The sequence below is a fragment of the Hemiscyllium ocellatum genome, chromosome 42 (assembly GCF_020745735.1).
Source record: "Hemiscyllium ocellatum isolate sHemOce1 chromosome 42, sHemOce1.pat.X.cur, whole genome shotgun sequence".
Taxonomy (NCBI): Eukaryota; Metazoa; Chordata; class Chondrichthyes; order Orectolobiformes; family Hemiscylliidae; genus Hemiscyllium; species Hemiscyllium ocellatum.
This window is the reverse complement of record NC_083442.1, coordinates 36388315-36406673: the sequence shown is the minus strand read 5'-3', so window position 1 is coordinate 36406673 and position 18359 is coordinate 36388315. Positions and strand designations below refer to the sequence as shown.

General features: G+C 41.7%; 1 protein-coding gene across 1 annotated transcript; it reads left to right on the top strand.

The window, feature by feature from the left end:
* Positions 1-5647: 5647 nt before the first annotated feature.
* On the top strand, positions 5648-17975 carry mphosph10 (M-phase phosphoprotein 10 (U3 small nucleolar ribonucleoprotein)). Its single transcript, XM_060853644.1, has 11 exons — positions 5648-5733; positions 6504-7152; positions 8310-8458; positions 9113-9281; positions 10618-10759; positions 11095-11162; positions 14143-14280; positions 15005-15115; positions 15955-16062; positions 16448-16678; positions 17702-17975. The coding sequence occupies exons 1-11, from the start codon at positions 5666-5668 to the stop codon at positions 17849-17851; spliced, it is 1983 nt and encodes a 660-aa protein (XP_060709627.1). The 5' UTR covers positions 5648-5665; the 3' UTR covers positions 17852-17975.
* The last annotated feature ends 384 nt before the right edge of the window (positions 17976-18359 follow it).

Genomic DNA, 18359 nt, shown 5'->3' with positions numbered 1-18359 from the left:
TGACCCTGAATAGGCAGCACCCCGCTAACCCCGCACTCTGAATAGGACAGACACGTAGCGGCACCCAGCAAGCTGAATACAAACTAATACTTCACACTCAGATTGTGGAGCGCCGAGTGCAGTAGATAGCAGCAATATTGGTACCCAAGATCCTGTATGTATAATAATAATGGGAGAAAATGAGGACTGCGGATGCTGGAGATCAGAGTCGAAAGTGTGGTGCTGGCCCTTCGTCAAGAAATCCTGATGAAAAGCCTATACAGTACTCGAAACGTCGATTCTCCTGCTCCTCCGATACTGCCTTGAGCGGCTGTGCTTTTCCAGCACCACACTCTCGACTCTGTATAATATTAATGCCCTACCCAGGACACTGAATAATTTCATCACGGTTGGGGAGCTGGGAATTGTCAAGTTAGACTGGAATTTTACTTTCTCATCTCGACTGAGCAAATGCAAGGACCGCAGGTGACAGACAATGCTACAGTAGTTAAACTCATTCAAATCTGAGTTTTCGATTCCAACATGAAATAATTAATTCGGAGCAGGAGTAGGCCACTCAGCCCCTTGAACCAGCTCTGCCATTCAGTAACTTCATGGCTGATCTCACTACTCCACATTTCCGCCTACCATAAGATATATGAGCATAATTAGACCGTTCAGCCCATCAAGTTTGCACCAACCCTCTGAACTACATTCCACCTTATCCCGATGTGCCTTACATTTACTGTGGTTAAACCACCTAGCCTGAACATCCCGGGACACTATGAGGCAATTTAGCATGGCTTAACCTGTGTATCTTTGGATTGTGGGAGGAAGCAAGAGCACTCAGAGTCAGAACCTCTATACTCACTTATGCCTCCTGACTCTCTTGAAACTACTGGTGTTTTCCAGCGTGAAGAATAATGCAAAGTACCTGTTGTAATGATTCTGTGGCTTTAAGAGATGTGTTTTGTCCCGGTTTCTTTGAGAGAAACAGGTATTCTGCAGTCTATGAGAAGATAAACAACTTGTGAAGCCTTTAGTGTTTTTTTAAAGTTGGAACAACAGAAGCAGCCTGAATGGGCATGGTCAAACACCCACCGAACCAGGATCTATAGTTTACTTTTCAGCAGTTGCTGTTGGGGTCAAAAGTGGAAGTTTTTTTTGTCCTTCTCTTGATTACAACCAAAGCTGAGGGGTTTGCTGCCTGCTACAGAAGTTGCAAGACAGACAATTTTGGTTCTGAATTTGTCTTTTGCCAAGGGTGTGTTTATGGGATGTTTCTATATTAAAACAGTTAATTAGTAATAGTTACTGTATCTATTCTATTAAGTTTTCCAATAAAGTTAAATTATTCCAAATTATTCTTTCTTTTCTTGTATTTTAACTATAGCGGATGAATAAAGTGCATTTTGTGTTAAATCCAGTAGTTTGACCAATCAAATTGCATCTGGAACACAACACCTTTTACATTTACCTTTTAAAATAAGAAAACGTTTGGGTCTAAACTATCTTCTGAATATTTTGAGGGGGTTTGGTCTGGTCCATAACACACTACTTGTTGATTTGCCACATCTTCCCAAATTTGATCTATTACCCTGATTTAGTTTAAAGCCCTTTTTACTTTGCTAATTATGTTGCTTGGTAAATCACCAGTTTCAACACAGTTCAGGTGTAAACTGTCCAAACGATAAGTCCCGCTTTCCCAGTTGTGGTGGTCAGTGCCTCTTATACCACACCAGTGTTTGAGCCATGTATCCATTTTTGTACTCTTACTCGCCCTACATTAATTTGGATGTGACTCAGGTAATATCCCAGAGATTATTACCTTTGTGACTTGACTTCTTCATTTGGTACTTAGTTCTTTCATACTTCCTTCCTTATCCCACGTGGACCGTAACAAAGGGATCTTTCTTTGTCTGAAATCTCCTCGCCAACCCTGAACTGATGAGCCAAACCTTGACACCAGGCAGACAAAACAACTGATTGAACTCTCACTCTTTGCTTCACAATAAGTTGTCAATCCCCATCACTATACTATGCCTTAATAATGTACATTCTTTTTTTGCTATCCCCACTTGAATGGCTTCCTGTACCATAATGCCATTATCAGTAGCTCATTCTTCCATTTCATAACTCTGAGTCAAAGCTCCTTGCGCCACAAACAAATACTGCAAATGTGTTTGCCCTGGGTCAAACTGACATCCAGAAATATCCTATTTGCTATGGCCATGACATATGACTTGTCCTACCATTCTTACAATTTAACTATCACAACTTAACTGGGAACAGTGCACTGATAATCATGCTTTACTTTTGCACAAGGTGTCACAAAATGTATACATGTATAAAGTCCCAATGAAAACACCAAAATGACTAGTGTTCCTGATTAACTGCTACTCCCAATAAAAGCAATTCACATCAGCTTCCTTCAGTTATGAAGAAAAACTATATTTTAAAATACTTAACTTTAACAAGAAAAGTAAAAAGAAAGGAGTTCTAATTTTTAGAACTTAACCTATACGTCTTCAAAACCTCAAATACACAAATACTCAATTAGACAAAAGACAAATGCTTTAACAAATCCGCTTTGGATGGGAAATAATATATACATGGAGCGCAAATTCTAAAGGTCAAAAATTTAGACCACAAGTTGGAAAGTTACTTTCCTCACAGTCCTTTTGATTTTTCAATGAAAAAACAATGTAGAATGTAGGATTACCATTGTCATTCAACTCAATGTTTGATCAGGTGAACTTAGGTGATGTGATCCAACCCAAACTCTGGATCAGATGTGTGGACAATACTCTTGTTATGATTAAGAGAACAGAAATTAAGAACACACACTGAATTATCAAGACCATACACACAGGGATCAGATTTATGAGAGAGGAGCAAACCAACAATCAACTCCCGTTCCTGGATGTGATGGTAGAAAAAACACAATGGTGAATGCACCATGACAGTGTATACAAGAGCCACACACTTGGACCAGATCCTGAACACCTAAACACACACAAGTGAAGTTGCATTAGGAGTCTATTAAAAAGGGCTACAATACACTGCAGCAGTCCCGACCCACAAAGAGAAGAAGAACACCACCGCAAAGTATTCACTAAGAACGGCTATCCCTGCTACTTCATTCGCAGATGCCTAACAGTGAAACAACGTGATGAGGACAGGCCACGGCCTAATTCACTAGCCACGCTACCTTATATAAAACAAGTCTCAGAACTGTCAACCAGATTTCTCCAGCCACTTGGGTTCATGACAGCCTATAAACCGACAGTCATACTCACACAACTCACGATAACAAAAGACCCTATACCCATCATGTGGAAGACAAACATAATATACAAGATTCCATGTCAAGACTACATGAAACACTAAATAGGACAAACAGGGAGACAACTAGCAATCCTCATCCATGAACACCAACTGGCCACTAAACACCAAACACACAGGTTGGTGACCATACCCTCAACTATGACATCAGCTTGTTTTCTCTCCATGGATGTTGCCTGACCCACTGTTATCTCCAGCACGTTTTGTTTCCAGTTCAGATTCCAGCATCTGCAGTTGTTTGCTCCTCGTTAAATTTTATTCCCAACAGCATTTGTATTTTTTAAACCAGTTTATCTCCACTTCCTAATTTTATTTATCACCAAATTTTAGGAATTTCCAATTCAAACTCATCACTGTTAATTCCAAACAGTGAAAATGTGGAAGTGCTGGTGTTGGACTGGGGTGGACAAAATTAAAAATCACATGATACCAGGTTATTCCCAACAGGTTTATTTGGAAGTACAAGCTTTCAGAGTACTGTTCCTTCGTCAGCAGCTAGTAGAGTAGGATCATAGGACATAGAATTTATAGCAAAAGGTCATAGTGTTATACACTGATGCAATATATTGAACAAACCTAGATTGCTACTCAGTCTTTCATCTTTTAGAATGGGTTGCAGGTTTTGATTCATTAATATGTAAATCCCAGAAGTCACATTCCTGAGATAACTTAAGATTTTATTTTAAAAAGTGACATCTCAGCTTAGACAATGCATTAACGGTGTGAGGTGAGAGTCTGAATGTATTCCAATCTTGAGTCAGACTGGTCATAGAGATGTACAGCACGGAAACAGACCCTTCGGTTCAACTCGTCGATGCTGACCAGATATCCCAACTCAATCTAGTCCCACCTACCAGCACCCGGCCCATATCTCTCCAAACTCTTCCTATTCATACACCCATCCAGATGCTTTTTATATGTTGCAATTGTACTAGGTTCCACCACTTCCTCTGGCAGTTTATTCCATACACGTATCACCCTCTGCATGAAAAAGTTGCCCCTTAGGTTTCTTTTATATCTTTCCCCTCTCACCCCAAACCTATGCCATCTAGTTCTGGACTTCCCCACCCCAGGGGGGTTTGTTTATTTATCCTATCCATGCCCCTCATGATTTTATACACCTCAGCATCCGAAGCTCCAGGGAAAACAGCCCTAGTCAATTCAACCTCTCCCTATAGCTCAAATCCTCCAACCCTGGCAACCTTCTTGTAAATCTTTTCTGAACCCTTTCAAGTTTAACAACATCTTTCTGATGGGAAGGAGAGCAGAATTGCACACAGTATCCTAACAGTGGCCTAACCAATGTCCTGTACAGCTGCAACATGACCTCCCAACTCCTGTACTCAACACTCTGACCAATAAAAGAATGCATACCAAACACCTTCTTCACTATCCTATCCACCTGTGACTCCATTTTCGAGGAATTATGAACCTGCACTCCAAGGTCTCTTTGTTCAGCAACACTCTCTAGGATCTTACCATTAAGTGTATAAGTCCTGCTAAGATTTGCTTTCCCAAAATGCAGCACCTCGCATTTATCTAAATTAAGTTCCATTTGCCATTTCTCAGCCCATTGGCCCATCTGGTCCAGATCCTGTTGGACTCAAGGTAACCTTCTTCGCTGTCCACTACACCTCCAATTTTGGTGTCCAAAGTTAAAAATCACACAACACTAGGTTATAGTCCAACAGATTTAATTGGAAGCACACTAGCTTTCGGAGTGCGCTCCTAATTTTGGTGTCATCAGCAAACTTACTAACTGTACCCCGATGCTCATATCCAAATTATTTACATAAATGATGAAAAGTAGTGGACCCAGCACCGATCCTTGTGGCACTCCACTGGTCACAGGCCTCCAGTCTGAAAAACAACCCTCTTATTCTTGAAGAAGATCAACAATGAACTCTTACAAGGTTGACTATTATTAATAGCCATTCTTGTGGGGTTTTTTTTGGAAGTTTAGGTGCAGGTTGTTAGCTCACCGCAGTCTTGAGGATGTCACCTTCTCAGACAGGCTGAGGGCAGATCCTTCAGTATCGCGGTATGGGAGAGATTATCTTCACCTTTCCTTCTGAGAGCTGCCTCCATCCTTTAGCGAGGATTGAGGGAATTGAATAGGAATGGGACAATCTGACGGTTATCTCCCTGGAACTGAGTCTGTTCGAACCTCTCCCTACCCCGGGATCCTCGGGCTCTGCCTGATACCTCGGACTTTGATGTTGAACTTCCTCAGTCCGGCGTCCCGAATTACTGAAGCAGCGAGACTCAAAGATACATGTATTTGAAAGGCGGCGCGAAAGCGGCCTCAGAGAGCGGAGGGAGGAGGGGCTTCAGGGACAAGATGGCGGCGCTGGCGGAGTGCGTGCGACGGTTGGAGCGCGCGGTGGAACAGCCCGAACGGCTCCTGAGGTACCGGCACCCGCGGGAGGAGGGGAGAGGGACGGGGTGGGGGGTAGTGTGTGGGAGAGGGACGGCGGGGGGGGGTACGTGGGAGAGAGGGGGACGGGGGGTGTGGGGGACGGCGTGGGAGGGGGAGTATGGCGTGGGAGGGGGAGTATGGCGGGGGACGGCGTGGGAGGGAGGGGCGGCGGGGGTGGATGTGGAAGAGGGGGGGGATGGCGGTGGAGGGTGTGGCAGGGGGGCCAAGGGCACTGTGGGGACGAGTAGTTGGGGTGGTAGGAGGAGGGGCAGGAAGAAGGAAGGGACGGGTGAGGTAAAGAGGGTGTGTGAAGGAGGAGTGTGACTAGTACATGGAGGGTGGATGGGAGGAGAAAGGAGACTAGGGAAGGGGCAGGAAGGAGGACAAGGAATGGAAGGAGGAGGAGGAGGACGGGGAGAAGAATGAGGAAAGGGGTGAACAGGAGGGTTGGAAAAGGAACCTTGCTGGATGAAAGAGAATGGGAAAGCAAGAGAAGGAATGTCAATCTGATGGAGAGGGGAATAGGGCAGGAGAGAGGGGTAAGGTGCAGGCAGAGAGGGGAGACAAGGTAAGGACAGGACAGTGGGGTCAGGACTGTGTTGGGTTGGGGGAGGTGAGGGGGGTATGGACAGGGAGAAGGGTAAGGAGGGGATGGGGGGGTAATGAAGAGGGCAGGGTTGGGGTGTGGGACGGAGAGAGTGTTGAGGGCAGTTTGTGAGGGTGAGATTGTGGATTTAACATTATCCCTTCCATCTCCTAGTGTGCAGGATGGCTTGGCATCAGACCTCACTCTTCTCACTAAGGAGCTATATGATTTACAGAAAGCTCAAGAGGCAGGTTTGCCTGCTGGAAGTCCACTGAAGGAGCTGATTGTGGAACAGTTTGATGAAGAGCAGATCTGGCAGGAGATCGAACTGCAGAACAATTCAGTCTTAAACTATTTCAAAGATACAGTGGCATTTTTGCAGCAGGCTGCTATTATCAGGCTGATTGAAACAGAAAATGTAGAGCTTGACAATCCTAAGGAAAAGTTTGAAAATGAGTTTACAAAACAAGATGAGACAACAAAGGGCAATGATGGAAAACGGGGAGAGTTAAAAAAACAGATGATAAAGAGAAAAGACTTTGAAAAAGGTTCAGAAACTGAAAATCTTAGTGATGAAGACTCTGAACTTAACTTTGATATTGATGAAGTTGAGAAAAAGACTAAAGTCCAGGGAAAGAGCTCGAGATTTACTGGCAGCTCTGAAATAGATGATAAATTTTTTAGACTTGCAGAAATGGAAAATTTTTTAGAGAAATTTGAGAAGGAAGAAGAGATGCAGAAAGATGATGATGAAATTCATTATTTTGAAGATATTCCCTCTGAAGATGAAGAACTTGTCCCCAAAATAAAGATGAAAAGAAAGGTAACAACATTACCACAGTGTTCTGCCTCACTGAATGATGACCTTGAACCCTGTTTCATGATAGAGAGAAGCCCCACCCCTAACAGCACTGACCTCTGCTCTCTAACCCCTGCTCCGTAACAGCACTGATACTTGCTACCTGAACCCCCCTTCTCGATGATATCCCTGACCTCTGCTCCTTAACATACCTGGCCTCCCCTGCTCCTCAACAGCAAGGTAAATGCTGAGGATATTTCCCCTTATGGGAGAGTCTAGGACCAAACGGCATAGTCTTAGAATAATGAAGCACCAATTTAAGACTGGGAGAAAGAGAAATTTCTTCTGGGGGTTGAGAGTTTTTGGAAGTCGCAATAGAGAACTGTGGGAGCAGAGTTCTTTTGATTATTTAAGACTGAGGTAGATTGAGTCCACTCCTGACCAAGAATCTTAAGATTATGGGGAAAATGCAGGAAAATGATGAGTGTCAGATCAACCATGATCCCATTGAATGGTAGAGCAGGCTCAAGGGTCTGAGCTGTCTACTCCTGTTCCTTTATTCTTGATGAAGGGCTTTTGCCCGAAACGTTGATTTCGCTGCTCGTTGGATGCTGCCTGAACTGCTGTGCTCTTCCAGCACCACTGATCCTTACTCCTGTTCCTATTCCTTATGAAAGGAAACCTTGCAATGTTTACCCTGTCAAACCCACTAAGGTTCTAATACACCTCAAAGAGATTGGAATTCACAAGAATGACATTAAAAGAATAGAAGTCCAAACCTGTTCAACGTTTGCTCATACAACAATCCCTCTGTACTAAGGACTGTCCTATTGAGCCTTCTCTGAACTGCCTCCAATGAAATGATGCCTTTCCTTAAGTAAGGAGACCAAAATTGTTCTAAATACTTTAGATGTGGTCTCATCAGCACCCTGCATAGTTGCAGTAAAACTTTCCAACTCCTTTGGAATAAGGGCCAATGTTCCAATAGCCTTCCTGATTTCCCTTTCATGAAGGTCCTCACATCTGGCTCCCTCTCTCAGTCCCTACATCTGTCTCCTTCACTCTGACTCCCTCTCCCACCCTGTCTCACTTGCTATCTATGCTGAGTGTTGCACATTATGGACAGTCATATTGTAAGATGAAACCAGAGTCAAATTTTTACTGATTTTTGTTGTTTGAAGAGTTCCAGAAACCTACAGTACAAGGATTTCTTTGACCCAGTTGAGGATGAGAATCCCATGGTGAAAGACAACGATGAGGAGAAAGAAAGTGTTGAGGCAGAAGAGGAACCAGATGCAGAAGAATTTGAGCCGGAGGAAGAAACAGACGAGTATGTTTTGAGGCCTAAAAAGCCATATCGCACTGGGCTCAGTTCTCCAATTGTTGACTCTAAACTCCCACTCCAACCTCAACCTCTGACAGTTTAAATGACTGGCAGAAACAGCGCTTTTTGGCCAATAGTTTGGTGTGCCATAGGTGGAATATAAAACCTCTCAACAGGACCATCTCTCATCCTCTTCATTACATAGGAATATAAACGTAATTTATCTGTTTCCTTCGTTCCAGATGACTTATTGCCAGAGTTTGTTTCATCTGCCGTTTCATTATTGTCTACGATTAACTCCCAATTTGTAGAGGACCAACACTCAGTTTACTTTTTTTTTCCTTTTTAAATAACTAGAAATTCTCACCATTCTTTATATTCTGATGAATCATCTGACCTGTCACTTATCATTGCACAGGTATTTTTGTTTTCCTTGAGTTTCATGCTTTCTCTAAGCATTTTAGTTACCAACAGATGGGGAGACATCCCTTAATTTTTTTTAATAGTAGGAATATTCTGAGTATTCAGCAATAACCCCTTAAATGCCTGCAACTGTCTCTCTATTGATCTATCCATTGAAAGTAGACATATTCTTTTTACAAACTGAAGTGTATTTATTAATTAATATTGCATTATTGTGGGTTCCTTTCTGTGATCCAGAAACCAGGAGGAGATGGCTGAGTCGGAGTGTGCCCAAGAGGCCAAAGGGGCAAATCAGAAAGTTCGCTTTAACCTGCCAGATGACAGTGATGGAAAAGAATTAGCCTGTGTGACAGGAGGAAACAAACCAGAAGAGACAAAGTCAACCTTTGAGAAGCGGCAAGAAAAGGTGATTATTGGAATTACAATGAACACATACAGGGCACAATATCCAGCACAACATTTCGGCTCAAAGAAAGCCCTGAAAAGTATCCCCTGTGTACAACACAAGATCTTGACATTGATTCCACAAAGGAGTTATTAGGAAGATGAGCAATAGTTTTGTCAGAGAGCTGAGAAGAAAGAACAATACAGCACAGGAACAGGCCCTTCAGCCTTCCAAGCCTTTCTTTGCATCATTCACTAACTTACTAATTAGACCAGCTACATATTCCTCCAAATTACTTATATAGTCCACGAACAACAGAGGTCCCAGCACTGATCTCTGTGGAACACAACTAGTCACAATTCTCTATTCCATTTATTAATAGGGCAATTGGCTCTTCTCCAGTCGTCTGGGACCTCACCTGTGGCCACAAAGGTTGTCAGTGCTCCAGCAATTTGATCTCTCGCCTTCCTCAAAATTCTGGGATTGATCTCAGCAGGACCTGGGGATTTATCTACTTTAATATTTTTTAGAACGCACAATACCTCTTCCTTTTTAGTAGCAACTTGGCTTAGAAATTTGACACTCCCTTCCCTGACATCATCCTCCATCAATTCTTTTTCTTTGGTGAATACCAACACAACGTATTTGTTTAGGACCTCACCTACCTCTTCTGGCTCCGTGCGTAGATCCCTTACTTTGTCCTTGAGTGAGCTAACCCTTTCCCAGGTTATCCAGGTTTGAGATGGGAAACTTTGGAGCAAAATTCTGTAGCTTGGGGCATGTGTGGCTAAAGGTATTAGTGCTGGTGGTGGGCTGTGTGTAGTTATGGGGATAAAATGTGAAGGGATTTAGATATGATTTTAAATTTTTGGGGTAACATAAGTGTTTCAGAAATCAGGTGTTTTTCTCTCCATAGATGCTGCCTGATCTGTTGAGTATTTTCAATGTTTTCTGTTTTAATTTCAGATTTTCAGCATCCGCAGTATTTTGCAGATTTAAATATTTAAAGTTATGAAATGGTGTTTAAAAGTTTGGAAAAATTGGAAAGAGTAGATACAAGCAAACTGTTATGTCTGATTGAAGGAAGTGCCTTTGAGATTAACCATCAAGATATCTGGACAGAGAATAACACAATCATGTTTACTCTGGGTTTGGAGGTTGTGGAGTTAGTAATTGAAGCGTGATGTTCAGATTAGTGGCTAAAGGAACCGAAGGATGGTATACAGTTAGAATACAGATTGCTGCTTACTGTCCTGTCAATGTGAAATGTTAAGGTAGAATTACTCATCTCCAACCTGTGACCAACACATAATGTAATTCGCAGGTAACCAGCATTGTGTTGTTTTGTTTCCTATAGCTGAATGCTCAAATCCAACAACTGGAAATGTCTGCCTTGGAGCAGAAGCCTTGGCAGCTTCTGGGAGAGGTCAATGCCCAGAAACGACCAGAGAACAGCCTGCTGGAGGAGGACCTCCAGTTTGACCATGCAGTTAGGAAAGGTAAGCCTTACCTCCACACAATAACTTTGAAATGATGGGGACTGGGAGGGTGCTCATTCAAACATAATTATGTTGTTAGCATGTTTACATTCATGTGTCTCTTTATGGGCAAAACTTAACTATGTTATTGAAAAATAATTACTGTTGATGCTGGAAATCTGAAATTGAAAATGCACAGCAGGTCAAATAGCATGTATGCCAAGCAAAACTGTTTTAGGTCAGCAACCTTTCATCAAAGTTCATAAATCTGATGATGAATTGTTGACCTGAAATGTTGAGCTGTGTTGTAGTTAACTTTATATTGAGTTTGCGCTCTTTTTCATATCTATTCTCAGCTCCAGTTATCACTGAGGAGACAACACTTAAACTGGAGGATGTTATTATTCAGAGGATTAAAGACCAGGTCAGTGGAAGTCTTTGTAGTACCTCCTGGATCAACGTTTCTGTCCGGCTTGTCGATTTTCCCTAGGTACTGTCAGCAAACATTTGTGAAGTTAGAGCTAGTCGTTTGTGCCATATAGCATGGTGTGACTAGCAACTAATGGTTTGGAACGTTTTAACTGTGAATATTGGTGCCTAATTGCACAGGCAGCTTGTGCATACCAAGTATGATTTGTTCACGTTTCAACTGCTGGAGTGCCACCAATACAAAATGGTTCTATTTAAATCAAACATAAAATAACAGCAAAGTAGATTAACAGTACAGGTAGTTCTGCTATGATACTGTAGTTGCATTCCCAAGCAACACTGTTATAGAAAATCATGCAATAGAAATAATGGGGTTATGGCGAGAAACAGGATTGGAGCGAACCACCAAAAATATGAGTAAAAATCTAAACAAAAGTAGTAGTTCGCCTAACCCAAACAATAGCACAATCTAAGTAAATTTTGAGCTGTTGTATGGTACTGTATAGTTCAGTTCATCAGACTCTTCAACTGTTTGGCATTTATACCTGCTGGCTGCACTGCATTCTCACCGATCTTCAGATCCCATCCAATAATAACACTGCACAAGTCAGATCCAGAATGAAACCTGCCTTGATAGATCATGGGCTGAATCTTAATTTCTTTCACTAAGTGTCAGTTTGTCAAGTATTTTGGAGGGTTTCACAAAGTCTATCAACTTATTTTACAAAACCTGCTTGATTTATTACCTACCTTGCCCTTTGGTGCTCCTCTCTCACATTCTAGCACCGTCATCCCATGTGCCATTACCAAAACAACTGACCACTTCCTGGATATCCCAGAATTGACCAACATCTGTGGTGCACCCAGACAAGAGCTGTCAGTCCGAAACTGCCCTGTATAGTTTCTGACATTGGGCCTAAATGTGGCAGATAGTGGAAAATTCATGCCTCTCTTTGTGAGCATGGAGATGCTGCTGATGGGGATGGGGTAATACAGAGTCAGGTATCTCCCAGACCAACAGAGGATGCCATTCTACTGAAACCATGCCAACCTGGATCAGGCCAGTGCAGTCTCGATCAACTGAAGGAATGCACAGAATGTAGAAAGAAGATCAACGATCTTCTCCACTCGGCCAGTGAATTGCCACCATCTTCACTTTCATACCTGATTCTCTCTCTCTCTCTCTCTCTCTCTCTCTCTCTCTCTCTCTCTCTCTCTCTCTCTCTCTCTCTCTCCTATTGTACCCACTATTTCCTGTAACATCTTCCCTGCTCACTCTCCTCCTCGCTACCAACTGACCCTGACTAACCCTGAATCTCTTCTTCACAGCTTACTCGCTCACTGTGCAGTATTTCCTGAGTCTGACCATGTCCAAGCCCCTGTACTGGTATTATTTTGCAGTTGGTTATAATGATTAGTCACTGAAACAAGATTCACTTGAGTCTACAGATATTCTTTAACATCTAAACATATTTTTTAAACAAAAAAAAATTAAAAAGCTCTTCATACAAACAATAAAGCCAAGTTTCAAGCTATCCCTCAACACTCCTTTTACGGTTAGTCAATTCAAGTGAAATTTCAACTCTCTAATCTCAACTCCTTAAGTTTTTAGATTAACAGGATGCTCCCAGCTTCTTGTCCTCAGACTGTAGAGACATTTTAGCAATGCTTTTTCAAATCCACTCGCACAAACATGTCATAATACCTTTCACGAAGCTCTTTGAGAAATGCACAAGCCAACTGATCACGTGATACCAACACAGATCTCAGTCTTGCGCACACTGTGACACCTAGTGCTTTATTTAAAAAAAAGTTGGCAATTCACAAATCATGTTACGGATAAATCACCTTTAATAAACATGCATTATAGGAGAACCACCTGTACAACAATGTGGAAAACACAAACTGAAAATGTAAATAATAGAATAAATTAATAAAATTTTAAGAATGGAAGTGGAGTATTTGAAGTGGGATTAATGTTTCACATATATGTAAAATTTCTGATGAAGTATGCTTTAAATGCTGCAGTTGCCCAAGTAAACATTGACGTTTCTCACCCTGAGATGTGGGTGGCATGTTTGTGTAATTAATTCAAATATGACACTTAATTTGCAAGAGCAGAGAGATGGAGAAGGTGTTCATAGAGCTGTTCAAAATTATTAACAGGACAGCAAAAACCAATACAAATTAAATTATTTCATTTGTCAGAGAATCAAAGGTGAGCCCATGATCTTAAACTCAACGTCAGAACAATGTGCCATAATGGAAGATGTTTCTCACCATTGTTGGAAAGGAATGTTTTGTTATGTGGCTGACATTTGGTGTAATAATTTAACACTCCTTGCTGTAGTTAAAGATGAGGTAAGAAAAAAGGAAAATGCAAATGTGGAAAATCAGTCCAGAGAGAAGCCTGTATGTTCAGGGATAAAATATCTGTCCACCAATCAGAAATATCAAAATCCTTAGCGAGTTTTGAGAAGATTTGTAGCTTGGGTTGAGGTTTTGGATGTAGGTTCATTTCCAGACGTTTCGTTACCTTACTAGGTAACATCTTCTGTGGACCTAAGGTGAAGCAATGCTGAATATCAAAATCCTAGAACAAGTATTAGGGGGACCAGTGGGCTAGTGAGAGTGTGAAGGAAGGAATATGGTCCACATATTGACAGGACCTGGAGCTGTGACAGGAGATTCCCCTCTCAAATGTTCAGTCCCACTTTGCTTTGTGAATTCATATGAATGTTCAGCATTTTCTGCTTCAACTAAGATTGATGAGATGAATGTTTGGAATTGGTACATTTAGTCTCCTTCAAACAATCAATTTTCCACAATGTTGTTCCTGAATGATGGACAGCCATGGGGTAATTGGTTGGGTTTGGTTCTCTGCACCGTTTTCTTTTATAAGTTCTTAATTGGCAACTATTTAATGTACAGCAATCAGGTATTGATGGATAAGCATCATGTGCCATGTGTTACAGGCTTGGGATGATGTTGTACGTAAGGAAAGACCAAAAGAAGAGGCCTTTGAATATAAAAAGAGACTCACCTTGGACCATGAGAAAAGCAAACTGAGCCTGGCTGAAGTTTATGAGCAGGAATATTTAAAGCAAACTCAGGTAATAATCTTGGATAATCACAAACCTTTGGGTTAATTGAATTTGAAGAGGAGTTCAGTTTTTAATATCTATGTTAGACACAGGAAAACTTGAAACAGGACACAGTACCTGGCTCAGTGTTGATGTCAAGCATTATTAACTGATAACCTGGAGACATAGGTTCAGATCTCATAATGGAAACTTGTAAAATTCACATTAATTAGTTTGAGGTATGGTGACCAAGACAACTGCCATGAGCGGTTATAAAATTCCATCTGGTTCCCAACTGTCATTTGGGGAAGGAAATCTGTCATACTTATCTGACTGGCTGACAAGTGACCCCAGAAACACAGCAATGTGTTTGACTCTTAACTGCTTCTAAAATAGTCAGGAACCTGCTCAGTTCAAGGACAATGAGAGATGGGCAACAACCATTCCAACTGATACCCACATCCTATGAAAGAATGAAGAAACAGAGTTTTCTGATTGGTCTCACCATACCTAAGTGTTCATGTGTGTAATAGACAGAAATGATTCCAATGAAACTGTCTCCATAAAAGTCAGCACCTTTTTAGGTATTGATCTCCCCCGGTGAGAGTGAGCACCGTCAGGACCTGCCATCCCGGTGCAAGTGAGGACATTGTGAGTAAACTGAGATCACAGGCTAGACCATTTTGGTGTGAGAGATTACATTAGCTGAGAATACATATGTGACAGACTTTTAATTAAACTCTTGCAATCGCAGCAAATATCTGAAGTGGAGGAAAATGTGCAGCATGCTGAGATCCAGAGGTTGATGGATTCCCTTTTCCTTAAACTGGATGCACTTTCAAACTTCCATTTCACACCCAAACCGGTGAGTAAAAGAAACGCAAAATTAGAGTCAAGCCTGGTCTGCATGACTGTACCACTATGTATATGGCCTGTGTCTACTTCCAGACTATAGTAGCACCCACTGGATAGTCATTTCCTCTGATGCATTGTTTGATATATGATATTCACTATCTGGGGCTGCTGGAACAATCAGATCAGCTGCATTTCTGTACCATGTTGATTTAACTGATTCCAACTAGGTGAAACCAAAGGTGAACCACAATGTGCTTCAGTCCCCATCACCTGCTCTGACCTCTGCTGGAATACAGGGTTGGATATCCCTCATTTAAGGTTCACCGTAAGAATGATCACTGGATGTGGGTGACCATGCAAGCAATTTCTGAGATCTATAGCATACTAATTTCAGGTCTTCAGGAGAGAGAACTCTCAAACAAAACTACTAAAATAACAAGCACACACTCCCTCAGTGCTGGGGTAGAATTGAAAGTTTTGGATTCAGACACCAAAAGATAAATGTCTACAATTCAACCACTGACTTTTTTTTTTGATATTTAAATCTTGTGATTAGTGTAATTGACTACACTTGCTATCTAGGTGCAGTCTATTTGTGATCCTGTCACATTTGTCCTAGGGGCAGGTTTACATCACCCCATAGCACTCTGACTGGGATTTGTGTGGTGTAAAAATCAATATCTGCCACATCCAGAGGAAAAGTCAGTCACTGCGAACACCCATGCAATAAGCAGCTCTCACTAACCATTGAACTAAATCACCTTGGCTGTCAATTGGAGAGGAAGAACAAAATGTTTAAACTGTGCCAGTGGGGTCAGCTTTTAACAGAAGTTTTTTTTCTTTTGCCAGCCCATGCCTGAAGTGAAGGTGGTCTCTAACCTGCCTTCTATTTGTATGGAGGAGGTGGCACCTGTGAATGTTAGTGATGCCACTCTGCTAGCACCAGAAGAAATCAAGGTAAGAGGTAAAAGAGGGAGATAGGATAAAGCCCAACAGTTCTAAGGCTTTCCCTGGAATGGCACTGAGACCCACTTTGCCCAATCCATTTTAATTGATAACCGTGAGAAAAGGGTTGCAATGTGAGCCTCTACGCTTATGATTTTAAAGGTGAACTCAAGCTTGGACTTCTACTTTTGGCTATATTGGTGATACCATGGATAAGAACGGGATCATGATCATGCTGACTACAAAGCTACTCGTAGTTCAGATTCAACACATTTGATTGGCTATGATGCAGCGTCACAGCATCAGTGAGGCTGAGAGAGAGTGTGATGACAGGAGGCTGAAGAGTTTTTGCAAGAACACTGGTTTATTTTTGTGCTGTCTGGCCTGATAATTGCAGGAGAAGGGCCGAGCTGGGGAGATCCAGGGAGCCACAGAAAAGACAGCAACGGACAAGAAACGAGAGAGAAGGAAGAAGAAGAAACTGAAGCGTCTCCGACTGAAGGAGAAGGAAGCACGTCAGAAAGTGGTGGAGAAGTTGAATGTGAAGCTGAGTAATAAACAAGTGAAGGAAAAGAATGCTGAAAAATTGAGAAAATTGACCTGGGAAGGAAAGGCAACTCTGCTGAAGGTGAGCACTGTTATGGGTTGATTAATGTCCGGTGTAGGCAGCGGTGTGATGTTTAATGTGTGTCTCACTGAATGGGAAATGGAGAGATTAAGTTAATTTTACCACGTTTTATGTCCTTTCAATGGTTGCTTCCTCTGGCATATAATTACACAAGTTCCATTATTCCTATTCACAGCAAATGTTTCCTTTACAGAATGTTCAGACCAGTTTCCTTCCATGTACTACATCGAAATTTCAAACATTCTTTCCATTAGAGTAAAAGCAAAATACTGTGGATGCTGTAAATCTGAAATAAATTCAGGAAAAAGTTATTCTAATTTGAAATATTAACTCCAGTTAACTCCGTTTTACTCCACAGATTCTGCCAAACCTTTTGAGTTCCTTCAGCATTCTCTAAATTCATGTCATTCAATTTGTATCCATTCACGCACAAAATCTCTGTACAGCAGTTTCAGAGAAGCACTTAGAGTCATAGAGATGTACAGCATGGAAACAGACCTTTTGGTCCATCCCATCCATGACGACCAGATATCCCAACCCAATCTAGTCCCACCTGTCAACACCCCGGCCCATATCCCTCCTGAAGAAAATACACAGCAGTTCTGTCACCATCTGAGAGAAAAGATAGTTTAATTTTATTATTGAGTCATTGTATAGAAGCCTCTGAATGGCTAGCCTATCCTTTTTGACTTGTGTATTTCCAACATTCTCTCTCATGCTTAGTTCAATTCAATTATATCATACGTCTTTGTAGTACCTCTAAGTTTTGTATATATCTTATCACTTAATGATCATTTACCATGTTATCTACTTTATTAAAGTCTCTCCTTTTGATACTGCCTGAAACATCAGTACCCCAAAAAGGAGCCCCCAGTTTATTGCAGTAGACTTTATATGCAGCACTGTGGAGAATTTTGTAATCTTCTTGCCTTTGATTTCCCATATAATTCACTGTATTGCAGGGGTGGTGTCAGAAAGCTAAAATTTCTATTATACCTAATTTTGTTTTTAACCATTTAAAAGGATGAAGGGAAAGACAAAACTCTACGCTCGTCAAAGGCCTTTTTCTCCCAGTTACAAGATCAAGTGAAAGCTGATCTGAGAGAAGCCAAGATGAAAGCCAACAAGCAAAACAAACCAAGAGCGCTATCGACAAGCAAGCTGAAACTTTAACACCATGCCCTTCAACTCCTTTACACAGATACTTACCTGCATCCTGTACATAAGAGCATTCCAGAATCATCTTTATTTTAAAACATGACCGTTTCTAAATAAAAGAGTTTTCTTTTATGCTGTGTGGAGGTCTCTTATTCACCTGTGTCACAAATGTTGGATAATACCTTTGCTGGTTGCAGTAAACACAAAATATCAAGAGTAAACAAAAGCTCTAAAAGTATAGGTGGCTCAGTGGTTAGCATAGCTGCCTTTCAGCACCAGGCACCTAGGTTCAATTCTGGCCTCGGGCAACTGTGTGTGTGGAGTTTGCACGTTCTCCCTGCGTCTAAGTAGGTTTCCTCTGGGTGCTCTGGTTTTCTCCCATAGTCCAAAGATATGCAGGTTAGGTGAATTGGCAATGCTAAATTCCCCACAGTGTTAGGTGCATTAGTCAGAGGGAAATGGGTTTGGGTAGGTTACTCTTTGAAGGGTCAATGTGGACTTGTTGGGCTGAAGGGCCTGTTTC